The sequence below is a fragment of the Pyrus communis genome, chromosome 5, assembly GCF_963583255.1.
Source record: "Pyrus communis chromosome 5, drPyrComm1.1, whole genome shotgun sequence".
NCBI classification, from domain to species: Eukaryota; Viridiplantae; Streptophyta; class Magnoliopsida; order Rosales; family Rosaceae; genus Pyrus; species Pyrus communis.
Genome location: NC_084807.1, coordinates 22,721,471 through 22,745,176, shown reverse-complemented (window position 1 = coordinate 22,745,176; position 23,706 = coordinate 22,721,471). Strand labels below are relative to the sequence as shown.

At 36.8% G+C, this 23,706-nt stretch overlaps 3 protein-coding genes across 3 annotated transcripts; 1 reads left to right on the top strand and 2 right to left on the bottom strand.

The window, feature by feature from the left end:
- The first annotated feature begins 195 nt into the window (after positions 1-195).
- Positions 196-1,946, top strand: LOC137735466 (actin-depolymerizing factor 1). Its single transcript, XM_068474893.1, has 3 exons — positions 196-430; positions 1,214-1,479; positions 1,599-1,946. Exons 1-3 carry the CDS (start codon positions 428-430, stop codon positions 1,747-1,749), a joined length of 420 nt encoding a protein of 139 aa, XP_068330994.1. The 5' UTR covers positions 196-427; the 3' UTR covers positions 1,750-1,946.
- Positions 1,947-2,841: 895 nt separating this feature from the next.
- On the bottom strand, positions 2,842-6,719 carry LOC137735617 (protein ALP1-like). The gene is made up of 2 exons (XM_068475063.1): positions 6,232-6,719; positions 2,842-4,007 (listed from the first exon to the last, which is right to left on the bottom strand). The coding sequence occupies exons 1-2, from the start codon at positions 6,344-6,346 to the stop codon at positions 2,962-2,964; spliced, it is 1,161 nt and encodes a 386-aa protein (XP_068331164.1). The 5' UTR covers positions 6,347-6,719; the 3' UTR covers positions 2,842-2,961.
- Positions 6,720-9,694: 2,975 nt separating this feature from the next.
- On the bottom strand, positions 9,695-13,105 carry LOC137735060 (phragmoplastin interacting protein 1-like). The gene is made up of 4 exons (XM_068474424.1): positions 12,438-13,105; positions 12,093-12,264; positions 11,286-11,332; positions 9,695-11,187 (listed from the first exon to the last, which is right to left on the bottom strand). Exons 1-4 carry the CDS (start codon positions 12,998-13,000, stop codon positions 9,990-9,992), a joined length of 1,980 nt encoding a protein of 659 aa, XP_068330525.1. The 5' UTR covers positions 13,001-13,105; the 3' UTR covers positions 9,695-9,989.
- Between the last annotated feature and the right edge of the window lie 10,601 nt (positions 13,106-23,706).

Sequence of the window (23,706 nt, the reverse complement as noted above, 5' to 3'; positions counted from 1 at the left end):
TTATTCATTCATCATACATAATACGGTTAAAAATTATTTAATTTTTTTTATTTATTTAAAATTAAATATAAATAGTATCTGACGAAAGATGATAATCCAACCTACAATAAACTGTTAAGAGGTAAGAATCTTTAAAATCCAGAATGAGAGAAGATCTCTTCCCTTTATACTTTACGTAAATCACATGCCATCTCTCCCATTCCACAACGTAGAGCACGTGTGCAAATATCGTTGGATCACCGCCCGATTTCTCTGTGCCGTGACGGTGATATAAGCAACGCTACCCGCTGCGCTCCGCGTCTACCGCTGAGCCTATCTATCTCTCACTCTCTCTCTCTCTCTCTCTCTCTCTCTCTCTCTCTCTCTCTCCTCTCGGAGCTCTATATTTTCTCGACGTCTCTCTCTCCTCCGATATTTTCTTGGGAAAATGGTTTGCGTTTCATATACTTCACTCTCTCTCTAGGGCTTCACTTGCTTGTATTATAATTTCAGTTATTATTATGATCCTCTGTAGTATAATTTGTGAAATCTTGGTGTTCGATATTTTTGAATTTGATTTTTTTTGCTTGACTGTGAGAAATTCGTGAAATTGGCGGGTAATTAGAAGTTGATGGTCGAATCGCATCCCTTTTGATTACCCGATCACGATTGATTCGATGAGTTTCTACAGTTGCTGGTGCATTTTAATTTTGATATTATATTTTTGCAATAAGTGCATGTTGTATATTTGGATTTTCTGTTTTGCAATCACAAAAGTATGAATTTTTGGACGCTAAATATGATGGTATTTGAGCCTGAATTTTACGTTTGGCCTTGAACTGGGATGTGATTAATTTTAAATATGATTAACGTAGTGGCTAAAAATACTTAAGAAATGTAAGACTTTATTTAGCATTGTGTTCCACATTCGTCCGAACTTTTTCCCTTTTGTTAGTGGTAACGGTGGTTAAATTCGAGGACCACCGTTACCACTAACAAAATGGATACAAAAATGTCGGTGATTTATAAATTGTTTGATTTGTTGATTAGTTTGGTATTAGCAATGCGTGTTTTGTTTTCGGATGTTTGGAATGTTGTATTGCTGTGTGTTTTCGATTGGTCTGTAAATTCGAGGGATGGATACAAAATGGTTACGCTTGGTGAAACTTTTGGAAATTGCTACCGATGCTTGGTGGGTATGTGATGCATTTTGGTATCCATTGAATCTTTGTAGGCAAATGCAGCATCCGGGATGGCTGTGCATGGCGAATGCAAGCTAAAGTTTCTGGAATTGAAGGCGAGAAGAACTTACCGGTTCATAGTATACAAGATTGAGGAGAAACAAAATGGGGTTGTTGTGGAAAAGCTTGGTGAGCCAACTGACAGCTACGAGGATTTCTCTGCAAGCCTCCCTGCTAACGAGTGTCGATACGCTGTTTATGACTTTGATTACGTGACAGAGGAGAACTGCCAGAAGAGCCGGATTGTTTTCGTTGCTTGGTAAATACGTAAAGAGTTTAGAGTTCTAGGCTTTATGGACCTCATTGATTATATTCCGTATGTAAATATCATTTTAATGTTCCTTGGCTGTTGCACTAATCTAAGATTTATGCCTGAAGGTCCCCTGATACAGCGAAGGTGAGAAGCAAGATGATTTATGCGAGTTCGAAGGACAGGTTTAAGAGAGAGTTGGACGGAATTCAGGTAGAGTTGCAAGCTACTGATCCTACCGAAGTGGGTCTCGATGTTATTAGAAGCCGCGCTAATTGAATGTCAGGCATCAGCTATCCAACGGGGGTCGTCTATACGATCTGGTTTTTCCGGTGACATGTTTATAGCCCTATGATTGTCAGTTTGGTTTAGTATCGTACTTCGTCGATGACTCGACTTGTGATTGGTGGATTATTGGTACCTCTTGTGGATGGATATCACTTGTTGTCCTGCTTTCATCTTGCATTTATTTTTTTCCTCTTTTTGTTGCCAAACACTTTACATGTTGTGTGTTTTTTTTTTTTGGTTGGGGGTGGGGTGGGTGGGGGAGATACTTTACACATTGTGTGGAAGGCTGGAAGCCCTGGCAAACACTTTGAAATGTCTTTAATTGTGTCTAAGAAAGAGTCAACATAATGCTGACAAAAGCCAAAAGTGGGGGAAGGTGGGTGGGTTCTTTAGCTCAACTTGTGAGAACTTCTCAGTGACTTGCCCGACTAGCATGTGACACTTTAACTTAAGTTTCTTTCTCAAAAGTGTTTCAAACTCGTTAATTTTAAACCTAACGAGAACCATTAACCTCCATTAGGGCATGTACTGTCTTGGACTGGACTACTTGTGGGAACAATGTTAGATTGTGTTGGCTTGGTGTAAGTCGGATGGACGTTGTTCTATGTTTGCTGTAATGCCATATCAAGAATGGCATGGTCTAAGCAGAACATTGTACTGTGTTTGGTGTATAGCCCGACTAAGAAGCTAGACTAACGTTGTCATATGTTTGGTGTAATTTCGGACTAAAAAGCTGAATGATCAAAACGACATCGTCTAGGGATGTTTCATTTCCATTAGGCCTTGAACCATGCAACTGAGAAGCTTCCATAATATTATTTGTCCACCATGTTATAAATGTATAAACTTTAATAATATTATAGCTTAAGTTCATAACATGTCAAATCTTGTTTGTCCGCATATATTATAACACAGATTAGTAGCACAACGTGATAGCGACAGTCGCACTAACCAGATATGGACTCAGCACCAAAGGAAATTCATATTCTTCAGTCAATTAAATATAGATAATGCTAAAGAACCATATTTAGATGCAGTCAAAATTTTCAATTAAAACTATGTTAAAGACTTAAGGCTATAGTTTCAATAGAAGAAAGCACCCCCAAACATTCTAAACTCTCCAACTTCAACTAGCAAAGATTGAACATTTCGTCAACGTATAAACCAATGAAACCACCATCCATGATGCACATAACGGTCTTCTCATCGAGACAATTTTCCGGCTAAGTATAGAGAGAGCTTCTCTCTCAGGTGAAATGCCGTATTGTCAGCAGCAGATTCACAAATTTGTTGCTGGTAACCAGGATCATGATGGCGGGACGATGGCATTTCATCTTGCACCTCATCCTCCATATCAATCACTATATTGTGCAGTATACAGCAAACAAGAATAATCCTCGGCAGCTTGTTCTTATCCGGCTTCCACATTACACCTTGAATTATCTTCCACATCTCTTTCAGCCTCACCAACGCCCTTTGCGCCACCATCTGTGTTGCAGAAATCCGCTTGTTGAACTCGGACTCATGCTCCCAGAGCCCTCTTCCCTTGTAAGGAGTGAGAAGCCATGGCAAGAGAGGAAAACCCGAATCTCCTACTATGTATTCTCTCACTTCTGTTCCTTCTGAGAGCACCAACTTCTCCCCGTTTAAACAATCTCCTTCTTCGGACATCTTGAAAAAACCTGAGCTACGGAGGACAATGTCATCGCGCATTCTTCCTGGCCATCCTGTAATTATGTTACGAAACCTCATGTCTGGATCAACGATTGCCTGCAAGATCATGCTGCAGTTTTTCTCACCATCGAGCCAGATATCATCTGATGAGTCGGCTGTAGGCAGAGTCATCATGATGTGCGTGATGTCAATTGCGCCGCAACAATTTGGAAGGCCACGGATTTTCTCAAACTTGGACTTTACCTCCTCCATTTCACCCTGCTCTTTAGGCCAGGAAAGATGGTGCAGCCCTCTTTCTTCCATTACTTCCACAAAACGCCAGGTTATGTGCGAGACAGTTGACTGGTTCATCCCAAAGCACTCGCCAATGCTGCATAATGAATCACCGGAGCTAAGCCTCCTAAGAGCAATAGCAACTTGGTCATTTAGACACAAAGGCTTGCCATTCGAGTAGCAGAAGGTTGAGGACCTGGCCATCATATCTTCCTTTACAAGTGAACAGATGTAGCTGAATGTCTTTCCCGAAAATTTGAAGAAAGATTCAAATTTCAATGTACCTTTAGATTTCGATTGACCTAGAAAGTAGAAAACAAAATACAACCATTTATCAATGTGAATTTTAGAACCTTTATGTCATTGTTCATGGCAGAACCAGAAGATCAGAAAACCTATGCAAATAGGATAGAATTCATCTAACCGCAAGAGTTAGCGAAGTAGTATAGTCTGAATAATCATCGAATGCAAGCAAAGCCGAAAATATACTTGAACTCCTTAACCACTGGAGAGAACTATGCTGTCATAATCACTATATTTCCTTCAAAAGCTAGATCATATGACAGAAGACATTTCACATACAAAAGCTGGAAACTTAATCTTTCAGTGGTAGGTATATGGTATAATCAAATCACCAAAATCTTATGCCTTTCGGTTGCACAACGAGTAGGTGGACCTATGTTTCTTAACAAGAAAGACTGCAGACTCAAAAATCATGAATAAATGATAAAAATGTGCACACTTGTAGCCTAGACACTCAACGGACACCAAAAAACAAAGTCAGATGACTTACTTTTTTATTTTTTTTATTTTTTTTATTTTTAAATTCTTACTTGATCCCGAACTTATTTAGTGATAATCGCCTAATGGAATGGCCTTTAACTCCTATAACATGTTCTTCTCAAAGCTATTTTTCTTTCATTTTTAATGTTTAGGCTACCTACTCTATCCAAATAAGCATACAGACACTAGCATTTTGGACGACTGTTGCTCATCTTATGGTGAACAAACAAGCATTAGTTGTGTGGCTATGTACTTAATCTCTTCCACCTGAACAGAGCAAGGTACCTTAGTGCTTCCCACAACTGATCCCCCTAAATGGTTGACATAGCAGAATAGAAGAAATATATGCTCATCACGAAAGCTATCTCGTATGAAATTGGAAAGACTTCATTAAGAAGTCTGCATTTTTGATTTCATGAGGAAAGCACATAGATGTCTGCACTTTTAAGGACATCGGTTTGTATAGTTTTTTAACAAAGAAATCAAAACAATCAAAAGCTACTACGAGTTGACAGAACTTGAAACTAATAGATTAACCTCAGTGTATGGTCTAAGGAGCCCAATTTGTATCAGCATATCATCAGAAAAGACACTCTTCAACTAAGCTATGAAATTTTTGAAGCTAATCATGTCATCTGAGGCCACTACACAACCAAAGCAAAACACTAGGTGCCTGATTGTTCTTCGTCTGCTGTCGTTTACTCTGCCATTACGCCTACAAGTGTTTTTCGGATCAGTCCACTCACTTTGTTTCAATTTTTTGCAGTACTGGTTTAGGCCAGTCCAAAAGGAAAAAATGTACTCTGAAGAGAATTATTATTGTTAACCACAAAAGTTCCAATAAGATTTAGGATCAAGAAATCAGTCCAGATACTTTACCAATCATAGTGATCCCCGCATCCAAACATATTCGAGTATTGTTCTTAGGCAGTAACACGACGCTGGAATATCTAACACCAAGAGACCCCGATAAATATTAACTATATGTTAGGTAACTAAGTAAGGAGCGGTCGAGACACAAGCAGGCTATTCTGAATCTAATCTGAAGATCAGGTATGCTCACAATGAGGAACTGAGTTTAATGCACAAAAAAATGAAGAACATTCATAATACAATACCACATTCTAGTAACTGAGAACTAGATGCAGCCTGTTTTAAACAGTCAACACATACTTAGAACAAACTGCAGTCATTAACACTAACAGGATTGTCTAAGAGAAACATTAAAATAAGAAATCAACAAATGACCAATAACTTATCCATCAACGAGAATTACAAATAAGGAAATCGTTGACGAAGTTATTAATTGGCATCGTAAATTTAATGGAAGGAATAATGCATAAAACCTAAAACAATGTCCTCAGTAATCATCAAACTAGGAATGCTATGCTCTGAGAAACATCAACGAGTACACGAAATAAAAGCTCGATAACACGAATCAACAGAAGCTAAGAACTGTAAGATTGTAAGATATACCGCCAGAAATCAACTTGCAGATATGAATCACTAGTCACAACACACATGTCCAATTTCTGAAAACTGCATTGAACCCAATTCCTAATATTGCATCAAAATACAAATAAATCATAAGAAATGCTCTCATAAACAACAAATCAAATATATCCAAACTATTTACAAATGAATATATTTAAAGACAACCCATTAAAACAAATTAACCAACAAAACAACCAAAGTAAAAAGATATGCGAAAACACAGAAGCAGCAGCAGAGGAATATTTGTACCAGTAATTCTCTGAGAGAAGCCGTCCCACCAACATTCCAGGGGCTGCAATTCTGAAGCAGCTACCACATTCTGGTCAACCTTCTTCTTCTTCCTGGACCCTCTGATGGGTCCCATTTCAAAAACTCAAAAGCAACACCAACAAACTCCAAAGTGTTTGTCAGCCAAGAAAATCAAAGAATTAAGAATCCCACACAATTCAGAGAAAGCCCATCAGCCAGATACCTCAAATTTGAAGCCTGTGAGAGAAACAGAGATGATGAACCGAAAGAACATGATGTTTGTGTATGGGAGAAGATGGTTTGGCTTAAAGGGATGAAAGTTTGTAGCTTTGTGTATAAATACATGTGATATTTGCCGTATTAATGGTGTTAATTTTTATTTATTTATTTAAATTTGTTGGATTTCAAAGCATGCAGTGAGAACATATATAAGTTGAAGAAAAATACGTGAAGGAGAAGGTTGGAGATTGCAAGTGACGCGGGTTGGTTGCGAGCAGACAACGCAGCAAAGACAATGAATATATATTTACGTTTCTGGACATGAGATGAGACACTTCCGACTGCCTCTTTTTTTCGCTGTGTGTGTGTCCAGGTATTATATCTTTTTCCCTTTCACCAACAAAATAAGAAGAAAAAAAACATGGTTGAAAAGAAGCTTTTGCAATTATGAAAATTTTGGTGTATGGAAAATATTTAATAATTATATTTTCAAAAGGAAATTATAATGACGATTTTCAATTTGTTACCTTCAACAAAAATCTAAGATAGACTCCCGCCTTGCTTTTTCCATCAACGTAACGTGTCACTTGACTCTAGGTTCGTTCAAAAAAGTTACATGCGCAGTGCACGTGACTTCTTTTCAAGGGAATCGACTAATTTTAATGTCTCAATAACACAGTGTGCATGCCTCACTTAAAATGAATCAAAATTCATGTAACGGTTCATACAATTTCTTTTCTTTTAGTTATCCAAACGATATTGGATGAGGGAGAATCAAACTTCAGACCTCAGGTGTAGAATGATGATCTTAAGCAGCTAAGCGACAACCCCTTTCACCAACAAAATAAGAAGAAGAAGAAGAAGAAGAAAAATTAAAGAGGTTAAAAGAAGGTTTTGCAATATAATTATGATAATTTTGGGTATGCAAAATCTTAATTATTAGATTTTCAAAAGAAAAACTACAAAGATGAATTTCAATTTGTTACCTTAAAGAAAAATTTGAGTGGGAGTTTGCCTCGGTTTTTCCGTCTTCAAAACATGACATCTGACGCTAGGTCCGTTCAAAAAGTTTTAGGTGCAATGGACGTGAATTCTATTTCTTTTAATGTCTTAGTAACATGCAGTGCGCATGCCTCATTTGAAACAAATCAAAATTTTGTAGAAGTTCAAGCGGTTTCCTTCTTTCTTTTTTTATTTATACAAGAGATATTAGAAGAAGGAAAATTTAATTTGATTATGTTCTTAACCAACTGAGCAGCAAAATTCTTTGCCAAGCTGTTTCTTTCACCAACAAAATAGCATAAAGAAGAAGAAAAAGAGGTTAAATTTTTGCAATTATGATAAATTTTGGTGTATGGAAAATCTTAGTTATTAGTTTTTTTAAAAGAAATTTCAAACACAAATTTCAATTTATTACCTTAAAGAAAATTTTAGAAGAAACCCTACCTCGATTTTTCAGTCTTCAAAACATATATCCTGACATTAGGTTTGTACAAAAAATTACATGTGCAATGCACGTGACTTCTTTTTAAGAGAATGAGCTGATTTTAATATCTCAATAAAGCGTGATGCGCATACTCTTAATCACTGAAGCAAAATCCCCTGCCAAGAGGTTTCTTTCTACATACAATCTTCTATTTTACCACCCTACGAATTGAGAATTTACATATTTTATATCATAAATAAAACAATTGTACATATATTAATAAATATACTCGTACTGATTTTATTATATCCATTCAACCAAATTAGATTTACTGTATTTTAGTTACTAGCTTTTAAAATAGTGGAAGAAAAAAATTGCATCCTGCAATATCCAGTTCCAAGCCCAGTCTCATTTTAAATATTTTGAATATAAGATCTCAAATGTATGAGTGAATAATAATTAGAGAAAAGTGTCTGACCGTGTTCAAGACCTCATATGCATGAGAGAGATCCGAACACGAGACCTCTTAATATAAGAGTAAAAATGCTCGTAAAGCCAACCCACAATAAGTTCTTACTATTATTCGAGCTAAACACCTTCTCATTTACGATGTACACAATAACAAAGTTTATGCTATATTTGAATGATTTATTTGTCAATAAAAACACTCAAACCCCTATAAATACATACTTCACATAATATTTTTTTTGCGTAATTAACCAAATTATATCCTTCATTTTATGTAATAAATTTTGATCATATACAAAAATTCCAAGTTGTGACAAAGATGATTCAAACGAGACATGTAAAGGAAACAATCGTCATGAAAAACGTGAGGTGCTATCAAAACGTCTGGCCGTAATGAGACTTGCGTTGTTGAATGAGCAGTTGGCAACTCATCATGTTTTGTTTTGTTTAATTTCTTGCTAAAAGTTAATTACTTTTAAAACAAGAAATAGGAAATATACAACACGTTGTTAAAAATTAATTTACAATGTCGAGTTTGTTCGAGAAGAAAAGTATGCGCATTGTAGACGGCTTCTCACTTCAAATAAATTTTTAATTTGTTACTTAAGAGAGGCGCTGGTAGATTTTTTAATATTCGAATGTGTCAACCTAACACTAATCATTTTCAAACTTCTCTCCAAAAATAACATGTGCACTGCACGTGACCCATTTTCACCGTTACTTTTGGTCACTCTTATTATCTTCAATAACACGTAGTGCACATGCCTCATTAAAACTGAATCAAAACTCCTATTTAAGTTCAAAAGGTCTCTCTATTATTTATTTCGCTATCAATAGAAATCTTCTACTTTACACACTACCAATTGAGATTCACTTAGGGAATTGGTGTACGCATACCTTTTATTTTCTTCCAGACAAATGATTTTTATCATTTGAATCAAACATAACAAAGAAAAATTAAGGGGCATAAATAATAGTGACTAGAAATTGAAATAGTGGTAGCCAGTTATAAATCGTACTTGCCAAAGTAAATGGAACATACCCAACTCGCACGTTGTTCTTTTTTCGTTTGTCCCCCGCTTGGAGTGATACTTTTGAACCAAACCCGACGCTTTCTCCACCTCATTTAAATTACTTTCGAACATAAGATGGAGCTAGCATTGCACTAAAGTAAAAGACACGTTTGGTGGATAGGACTGGATCGGATGTCGTATTTCAGACAAGTTAGGTTAGGTTTGGAGTGGACGCGATGTCGAGTATTGCCTAGTGTTTAGTTTTCAAGACTTCAGGATTCAAACACAAGACCTCGAATGCATGAATCAATATACTCATTATCACTTAACCGTTTGAACTACAAACCCCTTGTCACCTCGTCTTACATTTAGTTTTAACAAGAATCACCATGTGCTTTGACATGGAGAGGTCAAGCAAGTAACATAATCTGCCTTGTCAATAAGAAAGAAATATCTCAGTTTTACATATCTTTGCCTCAAACTAAGCTACATGGAGAAAACAAAATTTCCCAAAATTGGACTCACTAACAACTTTTGGCTTTTCAACAACCTACTCGAAAAGAGTACTATGTATGTTTATCCTAAACGTAATTAATAGGAAAAACTTAGGATACTGCCTGCAGGTGACATGCTTAACTTGCATTGGTTTGCTTCTTTGGACAAGTTGAAGAAATATGTCCCTTCTCACCGCATTCATAGCACGTCCTCCTCTTAATCTTACCAGTGCTCGCACTCAACCCACTAGTATCAGCTCCGGTGCCTGTAGTTGAATCATCTGGTGGCAAATCGGTGCTTCCTGTTGTAGCAACTGGTATCCAAGCGGTGCTTGTAGTTGTAACGACTGGTATTGGACTGGTACTTGTAACTGTAGCTACTGGAAGTGAATGGGTACTTGAAGGTGTAGTACCAGCCTTTGGACAAGCTGAAGAAAGATGACCCTTTTCACCACACTCATAGCACGTCCTCCTCTTAATCTTACCACTGATGTCACTCAACCCACCATTATCAGCTCCTGTAGCTGTAGCAACTGGTGTCGGATCGGTACTTGTGGTTTTAGCTACTTGTGTTGAATGGGTATTAAAAGCTGTAGTTGCAGACTTTGGACAAGCTGAAGAAAGATGACCCTTCTCACCACACTCATAGCACGTCCTCCTCTTAATCTTACCACTGGTGGCACTCAACCCACCATTATCAGCTCCTTTACCTGATTCTGTAGCAACTGGTGTCGGATCGGTACTTGTAGTTGTAGCTTGTGGTATTGAATGGGAACTTAATATTGTAGTTGCAGACTTTGAACAAGCCGAAGAAAGATGGCCCTTCTCACCACACTCATAGCACGTCCTCCTCTTAATCTTACTGGCACTCAACCCACCGTCATCAGCCCCTGTACCCAAAGTAGTATTTACGGGAATGGAATCAGTATACATAGCTGAAGCTACAGATGTTGAATGGGTACTTGGAGTTGTAAGTGCAGGAGTTGAAGGAGTCCCTGCTTTTTTCAGAGGAACTGCACAGCTTATCTTGACAGGTCTTCCACATACAACCTTCTGATCTAGCTTCAATGCCATCGTCACCGAGAGACTATCAGAGAAATTTACATGAGCGTAACCTCGAAATTCCCCTGTTTCCTTATCCATACCAAAATGTATAGATGATATCTTGCAATCCGAGAAAAGTTTCCTTAAATCATCCTCAGTAATATCCCATGACAAATTTCCAACATAGATTCTATTGTATCCCTCCACAATTTGGGGGGCAAAATCAGATACTTTATTTGGTTTATTGGGTCGAGTTGCCTTGTATGGCTGGATTTTCAGAAACAGTCCACCCCTGAGGTAATAAGAAGTTTCATTAGAATCATGTGATAACTGGAAAACTATCTTACAACAGCAAATAAAGAAACTACAGAAAACATTGTCTAAACTCACATTTCAGCTCCATCAAGAGCCAAGGCACGCTTAGCTGCTGCTTCTGTCTGTAAAAACATAAGCATGTTAAGATGAGACTACGATAAACAATCTTGTATACAGCGTGACCTTAGATTTGGAAAGTATTCAGACTCTCAACATCCTCCTCATTTTCATTTCTAGCAATTTTTCAAAGTCAGTATCTTTGAAGGAACATCTTCATATTTAATGATGAAAAACACAAATCATTGAAAAACAAAAGAATAGCATAAATTAATCAGAGGTTGTATGATTGTTTATTCCTACCATGATTAAGTTGCTAACATCCACCATGCTGGAAGACATATAAAATTGAAGCTAGGCAGATCAGCTACCAAGTGGTATATTGTGATTAACCTTTATGCCAATCAATGATTTGAGCAATTAGCCTATTGTGATTAACCGATGAGCTCTTGCAAGGTATACTTATAGCTTCTTGAGGTTGAATAAGGCACATCAATTAGCGAAAGCAGAAGTTTAAGGAAGACATAATTTTAAAATCCACTACAGACAATCTGAATACTCGCATATCTCAAGTCCAAACTGGAGGAACCAGGAAGCAAACTATAACTTCCAAGATTTGTTCAAAAACATGTTGACCAGTGATATTTTAACATCCATTTATTGATACACAAAAAAGACATTACGAAGTAGACTTTTCTAGTGGGGAAATCTTTGATTCATCAGGTTGTGAAGAGACTATCATTTCCAAATTACATTAGCAAGGACTGAAATACACAAATTTCTAATATAAAGTTCGAATGCGGAATTTAATTCACAATTTCATACCTTAAAGCTAATAATAGCAATTCCTCTAAACTTCCCGCTGTCAGGAAACCTCAGACAATCAACTTCAGTTATCGTGCCGCAGCTTTCAAAGTAACTTCGAATATCATCCTCGGTCGAGTAATAAGGAATGCCTCCCACATAAACTTTTGTCGGAACATCCCCACTCGCTTGCCTAAACGAAACGAAACAACAAACAGAATGAGGCAAAAACTATAGAAAATTTCACACAGACAGCAGACACCTTCAATCCACATTTCCTCCCATAATACACTATCAATCAGACTCCTACTCGAAATCAGATATGCAAATATTCAAATTGAGCAAAAGGGTTTAGTCAAAAATCACCTATCAATGTTTATATCTGTTTCCTGGACAACTTGCTCTCCATTCCCAACCTCACCACCCTTCTTCTCTTCCTCGGTTTTCGCCCCAGTCTTTCTCTTCTTCTTCTTCGTTTTACTCTTCTTCTTTGGCTTCTTACTCTCCTTCTTCACAACCCCATTTTGCTCTGCACTCAAATCTCCATCTTTTTCCTCCTCATCATCTCTCTTCCTCTTCCTCTTCTTCTCCTCCTCCTTCTTCTTCTCAACCCCCATACCCTCTGAACCCACATCCCTTTTCCCTTCCTCCCCCTTGTTTCCTCCCAAATTACCACCACTGCCATTCACACTCACCACCTCTGGACCTCGCAAAGACAGGATCTTTCTTCGTTTTTCCCGCTTGGACAATCTGGGTTTCTGGGTTGCGGAGTCCAGAAGCACTTTCAGCGACCGGGGGGTCGATTTCGGGTCCGGATTTTCCGAGCCATCATTTGTCGGGTCGGTTTTAGGCTTCGCTACAGATTCAACTAACGATTGAGCTAGTTTTTCTCTTAGCTTTTGCTTCAGCTTTCTGTTAGACAAAACCATCTCTGCAACTCTTTCGAAAGTAATGGCTTTCACCGACTCTGAGGAGGAAGAAAGCGAAGAGGGGCCAAGCCGCCAAAAGCCTAGAGGCGTTGGCCTGAGGTTTCGGTTTGTAGTGAAAACGGAGGTAAACGTAGTCGATAGGCACGACGTCGTGTTGAAGGTTAAAAGGAGTGATTTGGGCTTAAGCTTCAGATTTTGGGCCGGCTGATATGAGGCTTATATTGTGTTTGGGCTTAGGAAGGATTTTTGTAATCATGAAATAAAAATTAATTTTGAACGTAGTCCCTTGTCTACTAAGGTAGTGTTTGTTGCACCGAACTATCTTGAATTGGACTAGCTTTAGGAACTAAGCTGGACTGGCTTAGATTAGACTAAGGTAGACTAACTTAGTAAAGCATTTGATGCAGACTCGGACTAAAAAGCAGGATAATGAAAAATCATCACATTCATCACCCAAAAGACCAACAAAGCAATTCAGAACAAAAATCATACATTTTTTTTTATGTAAAATTATAAAATTTTCATTTAATAAAGAATGATGTTAGGAGCTACACATATGATATGGGGTCATCGAATGAAGTACTACGTTGTGTATACAAAATGTATATGTACGTTCTATATGATTTCTATTTGGCATACAAACTCAACTCAGGATCTTCTCCCTTCTTCCAGTAACTAGTGGACTAGTGCACTCGAGTCTGGACTCTCAATATCTGTTCTTCGCATATCGCATGCGAAGAGAGCTTAACCTCGTGGCCGAAGATAAGGGCACGCCAACATTCCTCTATGCACCCAGCATGTGGAAAATATACTTGAGGTGCCCACCCATCCAGCTGGTTTAAGAGAGGTAAGGACTGCTAGTAACAAATCGAAGCTGTGACAATTCCTACAAGACCTCTGGCGAAGACGTCCTGCCAATGACTCAGTAATCATCACACGAGAGATTCCGACGAGAGCATCACATAGTAATGGAAGAAATACAATGCAGAGCTTTGCGGAATGGCTTCTGTGATCAAACACTTTGATCTTCCCGAACAAAAAACATGCAAGAAAACCAAGAACTGCAAATAAAACTGAAGTATTTCAGCACAAGGAGTCAAACAACATTATTTTTTTTGCATTTATTTACATAAGTGGGATTAAATGAACAATTGTAAAAAGCAATTAAAATAGAATCGGAGGGATATGAACAGAAAAGTACAACAAACCAAAACAAACAACTGAACACAGTGCACCAGGCTACTGCCATGGCAGCCATTGCAGAGTCATTGCAAAGTAGATACATAGACAAACAATTAATGAATTTGGCTCCAAGTTTTCGAATTTTATTTATTAATAATTTACCAAAAACAACACCCAAACTCCAAAGCTCTGCATCTGCATCTCAATTCTTTGTCCTTAATACTAGTTTTCTAATCAAAAGGCTTGCATCTGCATCCAAGGCCCTTCATATACATCAAATTGTGGACGTGATAGGAATAGACAAGAACACCACATGCTGAGGCACACAATTCTTTGTCCTTAAAACTAATTTTCTAATCAAAGTATGCACCGTAATTATCATTTTACTTTTCTCATAGAAGACCTAATTATTACTGATATTAATATGAACAAATGTGCAGTCTCGTGCACCAGGCTACTGCCATTGCAGAGTATTGCAAAGTACAAAGACAAACAATTTGAACGACGCTATGCAATTTAGGGATCCATACCTTGTCAAAGTATTAGTAACACGAGCGTGAAACTAAAATGCTATACATTCAATTAACTGCAAAAGAAATGCCTGATATACATATTAACACAAGAATTGATTATTTAGCATACCTCTCCACCTAAAAGAACAGAGTCAGATTGTTTGCAACCATCGACAATACCTTTTACAACCTAGAAAAAGGTAAAACAAACAAAAAACGTGAGTAAGCTTCAATTAGTGATATGTATTTACACAACCTAAGAAACTCAGGCACTGTGAGCTCTACCTTTTCAGCAAGATCAACATCGAGCCGGCTTGTAGCATAGTAATCAAGGAAAAATAACGGCTTAGCATCAGAAGTAACAATATCATTGACACTTATAACAACCTGAGAATCGAAACTGATTTAGAGCAGCAGTTTTCAACGACACATTGTGTACCACATGACAATTCATTCGAACAAAATTAGCATTACCAAATCAATACCAATGGTGTCGTGAATTCCAGATTCGAAAGCAAGCTTAAGCTTCGTCCCGACGCCATCCGTACCGGCAACGAACCACTTAGCCACTACTGATTTATGAAATTCAACCCAAATCAAAAACACCCAAAACCACAAAATTCAAGAAAACTAATATTATCTACAAAATGGACCATCTTTGATGTAAAAATTCCAAATTTTCACAGTTTTCAAACCCAAAACAATGAATCGATGAAAATCCAGTAATAATTTAACGATCTGGAAACAAAATCAAAGAAATAAATCGTCAGATTTGAAATTTTGTTAGGTACTCAAGGCCAAGAGAAGAGCCCAACCCAAAAGACTAGTCTAAGAGGTGGGAGGACCCCAAGAACTTAAGAACCCCTACACCCCCATAAGTGTAGTCGATGTGGGGTCATAACATTACACCATCCTTCGGAAGCCAACGCCCACGACGGCCCTTACTCTGGTGGCTTTCACTCTTAACGGTGGCGCACCCTTTGGTCATCCTGTTAAGGTAGCCATTTCCAGGTGGCCCCCTCCGCCGCGTCTTGAACCTAAGCTCTGATACCAATGTTAGGTACTCAAGTCCAAGGGAAGAGCCCAACCCAAAAGACTAGTTCAATAGGTGGGAGGACCCCAAGAACTTAAGAACCCCTACACCCCCATAAGTGTAGTCGATGTGGGATCATAACATTACACCACCCTTCAGTCTTAATGGCGGCGCACCTTTTGGTCATCCCGTTAAGGTAGCCCTTTGTAGGTCGCCCCCTCTGCCGCATTGGGAACCTAGGCTCTAATACCAATGTTAGGTACTCAAGCCCAAGGGAATAGCCCAACCCAAAAGACTAGTCCAATAGGTGGGAGGACCCCAATGACTTAAGAACCCCTACACCCCCATAAGTGTAGTCGATGTGGGATCATAACAAATTTACCAGTCTAGGAGTAGATGATGACAAGCAGGAGATGAAGGCGACCAGTACGAGGATGACGGAGCAGGAAGATGAGCGAGCTGACGAGGACGATTGATGACTCTCTCTAGACGACGGGCTTAGGCAGTCCAGTGGTATATGGGGATCCTCGCTAAGAACACCTAGCGAAGGAGATAGTCGGAGCAACTAAGGGCTAATCTCATTAAACTTACTCCCATTGCCTACCAAACACAGAACTACACTAATAATTAGTGTAGTCTAGTATAAAGAAAGTTAGTGAGCCCAAACAAACACTCCTAATATTCTTAGGCTGAAATCTTATTAGTTTTCAAGTTTTGATTGAAAACTTTGATATTAATGTATTTCCATATCGATTAATACATTTTTAACTTAAAATTGAAAGTTGTAGTTGCTTATATTAATGAGATTTTAAATAAAACTAATATTTGTGGTATTGAAAATACTAAAAGATAAATTATATTCACCACCTCGTGGAAGAAAATTCAAAATCAATAGGAAATCATGTCTTGCCATAAAAATTATACACTATTGCATTCTAGATTAGGTTAGGGATATGTTTGTGTAAATCCTAGGAAATCTTTATAATACCTACTGGGTAAGGATTTTACCTTCCCTACTACTATAAATAGGGGCACAACATGGTGAAATAATACACACCCCAGTATTACTACAAACTCTCTCCTTGCCAGCGCACCTCTTTCACTCCCACTCTATAATTTGTCAATTAAATAGGCCCTACAACACGTGTATGATATATATTCAACTTGTGTATAGACATGATTTCCAGCTTACATGTGTATGATATATACTTAACTTATCTAAGGACATGACATTCAGCTTACACGTGCCTGATATATACTCAGCTTGCTTACGGACATGATATCCAGCTTAAACGTGATATATACCCAACTTGTCTACATACATGACACTTAGTTTTCACGTGTATGATAGATGCTATGCTTGTCTACGAACATGACATCCAGCTTATACTATATAATCAACTTATCATTACGTTGAGACTACTTAATAACGACAAGATTACATTATCCAACTTACATTCACACTAGCTACGACTAGAGTATGATATTGTATGCAATGTCATTGGAATCTGTTGTAGTTGGCATATTTGACGTTGAGGCCTCTTCCCAAAGTTCTGACACATTCTTACCAGGCATGTTATCTACTCGACTTTACTTGTAGAACTAGTATTTTGGCAAATATGCTTTGAACATATTATTGTGCATGTAATAGAGAGTTGCAACCTATTAGGTGTGGCCCTTTGGAGATGTGTTGAAATAAACGTGATTACTTGCAGTTGTTGAAAATTGGGCTTATCCTTATTGTCCTTTGGAGATGTGTTGAAATAAACGTGAGATGTGTTGAAGTAAACGTGATTACTTGCAGTTGTTGAAAATTGGGCTTATCCTTATTGTCCTTTGGAGATGTGTTGAAATAAACGTGATTACTTGCAGTTGTTGAAAATTGGGCTTATCCTTATTTTAGGGAAAGTTCTGCTAAATTTTTGGTAGATTTATTAGTTGATAATTTTAGTTATATTTTCATGTATATTACGACTACATCACTCATTCGGGCCAGCACGTCTTGGTTTTCGTGCTACTAAATATCGGGATCAAGGTATGTCTATCACGCTCCGATCCCGACATACGTCCAGGATCGACACATGACATCATTAAATACCCGTATCTCTAACATACCCCACCTCCGGGATATGTACAAAGCATAATTCAAGAATCAACTGCGTAATAATTTTTCATATGCTTTATGGCTGCATCTAACCTCCTCGTTAGACTGCCTAAGTACCCTAAATAGGGATCAAACCATTTGTAGTTCATCAATTCAATAAACTCATATTACTACTGCAAGACATTCCTACAGACATGTAATCGGAATAACTATTAAAAAACGGTATGCTTTCTTTGTACAGCTTGTCTAGGCATATGAGAAATATATACATATAGCTTCACAACGTGAATCATCAACTTGATTTTGGTTTCAGTATAGGCATGCACTAATGTACTATTAGATTACCACATAACACAAGTATTTGCAGCCGCAAGGACTCGGTGCAAAGAAAGTAGAGAAGTTATTTAACAAGGTCTAACTCCACCTAATAACAATAATCACTTCCCAATAGTTAAAGAGTTAATTCAATACTACGATATGTGCATCATCATGGTGCAAAGACTGCAGCTCATGTCTCACAAATTCTATAATCTATACAGACATTGTGATTTGGTGGCAACTAAATAGAGAGCACCTCCCTTATTGCTTCACTTATCTCCCCAGGACAGCACGATAATCAACAAAACATTTCAACCAAATGTATGTTCTCAAAGTAAATTAACAATCCCAATTCTGCACTCGTCCACTCCCTTCTCCGATTGGTCTCCATTCTCCTTCTTCTTCTTTTTTCCGCCTTTCTTCCTTCCCTTCTCTCCTTTCTCTCTCCTCTCCTTTTAATCCCAGCCGCCCATCTTTCTTCTTTCTATTCTTTCCTTCCATCCCAGCCACACATGTGGTTTCAAAGATCTTTGCTCTAGAAATCCGGAGCTTCCAAATTGAGAAAATTACCAAAATATCCTTAACTCTAAACGTTAATAACTATTTCGCTATAACTTTATTTCACGAATGGTTTGCATCTACGCGTACGTGAGATCGAGTTCTATTCAAAAATATAAATTGTGATCTCGACAGGTCTATTAATTTTAAATAATTAATTTTCAAACTTCAAACTTGGTAACTAGTTTAATTAAAATCTAAATTCAAATAAATTGATATAAATTCTCAAAAAATAATATAAAACTCAATAATACAAATACGTAGATTATAATAGTGGAATCCAAGAACGGGATTTCACAGTATCAACCTAAACCACCAATTGTTTTCATTAGTTAAGATTTTCCAAACCAATTTGGTGAAGAAAGCCAAACTAAAGTGCTCAGCTTTTCTAATCCCTGAACCCCTTAATATTTAGGCATACAAACATCCTTCCAGGCAACTGGAGAAAAGTTTGAATTTTTTATTTATGAATAATCAATATTATCTACACTAATGGAAGGGGGGTGGGTTAAGCCTCACAATGGGCTAGCAATATTATGGTTCAAATTCGCTTTTGGCTAGAATCGAACCTAATACCTCTTACTTACCAATAAAGAGGAATACCATTAGACCATACTACCGTAGTATTAACTGGCGAAAGTTTGAAATTTTTACTCCAAAGAAATTTCCTACTCTCTTTATTTATCTAGGAGGATCCTCACCGAATCCTCTTTGTGAGGATCCTGAGGATCTTCCAATTACATCCGTTCATCGTATATTATGCGGTCAAAAATCTTTGTAATTTTTTTTTATTTAAAATTACAGTACCTGACAAAAACTGACCACACGATGTATGATGAATGAATATGATTGAAGATTTTGTGATCCCACGAAAGCTTAAGTTCATGGTATAAAGCCCAAATGTCACTTGAATTATCTATAGCCATAGATCCAACAATTATCCTAGTTGAATGATCGTGTTCTATGTTGGGGGAAGAAGATGAACGATTAGGGTTTATGGGGTGTGTCTTCTTTCGTCTTTTCACGCAATTAAAAGTTAAAATAATTTATAAGTGGTGTAGTGAACTTAGATAAAATATGGTTTTTAAATAGAAATTTTTTTTCTTTTATACTCATTGAAAATGCATGCTTAACGTTTTGGTTATTTGTTGATTGATCAACACACATGCACATGCGTACGTATAGTTAATGGGAACATTTTCGTTGCAGCTATGTTTTTCTTTTATTTGTTTAATTTCTTCAAGTAATGTGTTAACCAAATTTAGGTCATGATTTCGCTTGAATTTATGGGAAATTTATATTTATAAAACTGAATTCAAGGAAGAGATTTGATAATTAAGGTAACATAGTTTGTGTGGAGTCAATCACTCAACTGCATCAGCAGGTTAGCTTGTTCAACTTTTTTGGCATAATTAATTGTAAAGATAATATAGTTGTAAACCGTAGACTCCAATCAGGTCAGGTGTGAGATTTCAAATACGGAGATTTACTTCATGTTTAAAACTGCTAAATATATTGCTAACTGTTAAGAAATCTGGAAAGTAAAAAGCCTTCCAGATAAGTTTAGATGGTCAACTCTCAACTTATTATTGGTAAGGCTTTTTAGCCAAAAGAGTCCATGAGATTTGCATAACACATCACTTTGGTCCATGAAATTGAAAATCAATAGAAATGGTCCCTGAGATTGTCCACCATCCATTATTTTGGTCATTCCGTTAAAAATTCTGTTAAATGTCCCGGAGCTCTTGGCCGGAAGTTTGGTTAATTTTCAAACCTTCGTAATTCAATTGTTTTTTTTTTTAAACCAAATTCGACCCATAATATATCAAAATGAAGATAGGAAAGTGTAGAACAAGATTATACCTATTTGGAAGCCCAATGGTTGCCAGAAATGGCCAAAAAATAGTCTGAAAGGTGACTGGTCCGAAGGAAAACTAGAAAACTCGCCGAAAACTGGGTAAACTTTAAACGTTCATAACTTCTTTAATATTGGATGATAGACAATTGCCCAAACTTTCAGCCAAGAGCTCCAGGATACTTAACGGAGTTTTTAACGGAATGATCAAAATAATGGATGGTGGACAATCTCAAGGATCATTTCTATTAATTTTCAATCTCATGAACCAAAGTGACGTGTTATGCAAATCTCAGAGATCATTTTGGCTAAAAAGCCTCCTGTTAATTGATTTTGAGTTGGAAGTTCGCATTCTAACATAGTATTAAAAGATATTATAAATGTGTGCGCTCTCAAATCACCCAACACCATGTATTAGGGTTAAGCATTGTCATCTGTTAGAGTACGTGTTGAGAGTGTATGATGTTAAGTTTTTGAAAACCATTTAAAAAAAAAAACCTTAATATTGAAGGTTATGATTTTTCCAACTAAACTTATTGTTAAAACCCAAATCTATCTATATTTTCAAGTCTTCCTTATCCTTACAAATAAATTTTTAGTATTCTGTTTGACGTATAACTATGGTGATCAATATCATGGATCTGGTCCTAATATTTGAATGCAATTTTTCTAATAATTGGACTGAAAACGATAAAGAAGGTCTCCAACCCCCAACCCCCACCCCCCGCCCCCGCGGGAGCAACAACCTAGACATCAAGGAATATAAAACTCTTTTAGGTGCAAGAATTAACAAGTACGATTGTAGTACAAGTTCTAGTCATTTTTGGTTTCTGCTAAAACTAGTCAAATTTAAATATGGTGATAGAAAAAGTAGATGATTTGTTTGGAAAATTACCAAATGAGATCATTTGCAAAATAATTTCTTTTCTCTCTTCAGAATCTTCATTAGAAACCCACTTAATTTTAATTGATCTAACTTGGTGTCTTTTTCAAATGATTTTAAAACATGCGCATGCAATAAATATGAGTTAGATTAATCGGTCAAGACAATATATGTCATTTCATATAAGTTTGAAACCCCAAGAGACCTCAGTTGAACAATTGCATCCCATATTTCCCCACTAAATCTTAATCAACCATGTACTAATCATTGTTGGGAAGCGGGCCAATAAACCAAATGGTGAGCTCATGACCAATGGACCAACAGAAGGCCCAAACGACAGTGCAAGGATCAGGAATGCACCATCCCCCCAAATGTTAAAGAAATTTTTTCAAGTGCTCGATATTCAATAGGGTATCTCACATGTTATAAAAGAAGTGAAGGAATCTACTTGTATGCTTCCATCGGCCTGAATTCACGAGTTGCTTTGTCTATTGGAACTCCGTATCAATTAGAGTCAACTCAAAATCAAGGAACGATTGTTATTAGCACTCTAATATAATTATTTTGTACTTTTTCTTTCTTTAGTTTCTTTGTTGAGGAACATATATAAGTATATCTTTTAATAAATAAATATTAATTAATAAAATAAAATAAATATATAAATAAATGGACCTATTCATCTTTCTACATGTTTCAACGACAATCATTTTAGGGTGCCATTATTCTCTGAAAACTTCCTATCACTGCTCTTATTTGTATCTTTTGACAAATCTAGAAAAAGTTCTAGAAAAACTTTCTATGACGTCAGTAACATTTTCTTGTGGTTTTGGGCAAAAGAAAATACATGCGTAACGCGTGGGTTATTGTTTATTAAGATCAACACTCATACGACGGCTAATGCAGGTAAGGGATCTTCTTTGTGATCACGTAGTTTAGTACAAACTTGGGTCATAGGTTTCGTGGCGGTTTATATATATTGATATTGAAATTTTAGACAATATTATTGTAAGGATATATTAATTAATGTCTCACTCTCACTGTTGGCATTCAAATGATACTGTAAGCAATCATAGAGCTATTTTAGTTTTGCGATTCTTTCTCTTCAAGCAGTCGTGGTTTCAATTTCGGCAATCGAAGTCATATAGTTTGCTTCAAATTTTTATTGGGTTCTACATACATTATTGATGGCGCTCTTTTGTAAGGTCAGGTTTTGTCTTCTTCGAATTTTAGTTTCTCAACAACAATAACGTCTTATTGTACCGTTGAGGTTCCTAAAAGAAACAGATTTCAATGAAGAATGATAACAAACTAAATTTAAAAAAAATTTGTCAATAAACATGTGTGTGGCAAAATAGACTTTTTAGAACTTATCAGGTCCAACTTTCTTCACATTTCTACTCAAAATTATAATTCTACAATTTTATGATGAAATTTCTCCGGGTGCTCGAAACCATAACAAATCGTTCTTAACAACGGCAAGGTAACATACTGTCCTGAAATCTTAAACAGACTATCTAAACAAAACTGTCTTTTATGGGATGCTTTTATATGTAATTTGACAGTTAGTTAGTTACCTAGTACGAAGTATACAAACTGTTAGGTGTACACATAGCTATCTTGTTTGATGGGATGCTGTGTAGGTTGCTTTGCTCAATCGAGTATTACTAAAACCTCAAACAAATGGATGAACTCTTACAAAACCTCAATCGAACCGTTAGTTGTGCCGGACATGTCTATATCATTAACGAGGTCCATAAATCTTATACTCCAATTGAGTGTGAAATTCCGAATATGGTTATTTTAATCCTCGTTTTTTAAGCTTTAGAAAACCAATTCAAGAACATTACATTCAATAAGGTTTTTTGTTTTATTTTAATGCAAGAAACTATATCTAACATGTAAGAGTCGGCAAGTTAAGGCTAACAAAATGTGCCTTGGGTCTCACTTTGAAAAAAATAGTATATCCTGATGTGCGTCAAATTCGTACTGTTGTAGAGATAATTGGCAAATTAAATTAAAAAGCTTTCTATTATATATAATTATATATTAAGGTGCTAATGTAGGAATGACTTTTTAAATGGCTCTGATCTACGTAGATGGCTGCGCCATGACTGGGAATGCCCCATAATATTTAATTATGAGCTTACCAACTAATGTATACATATTGCTAATTAAAATCAGAATCTATATATGCTTTTAAATTCTTGGTACCCAATGAATATTTAGTAGCATTCTATCTGATAAATAGGTATAGTCAAAAC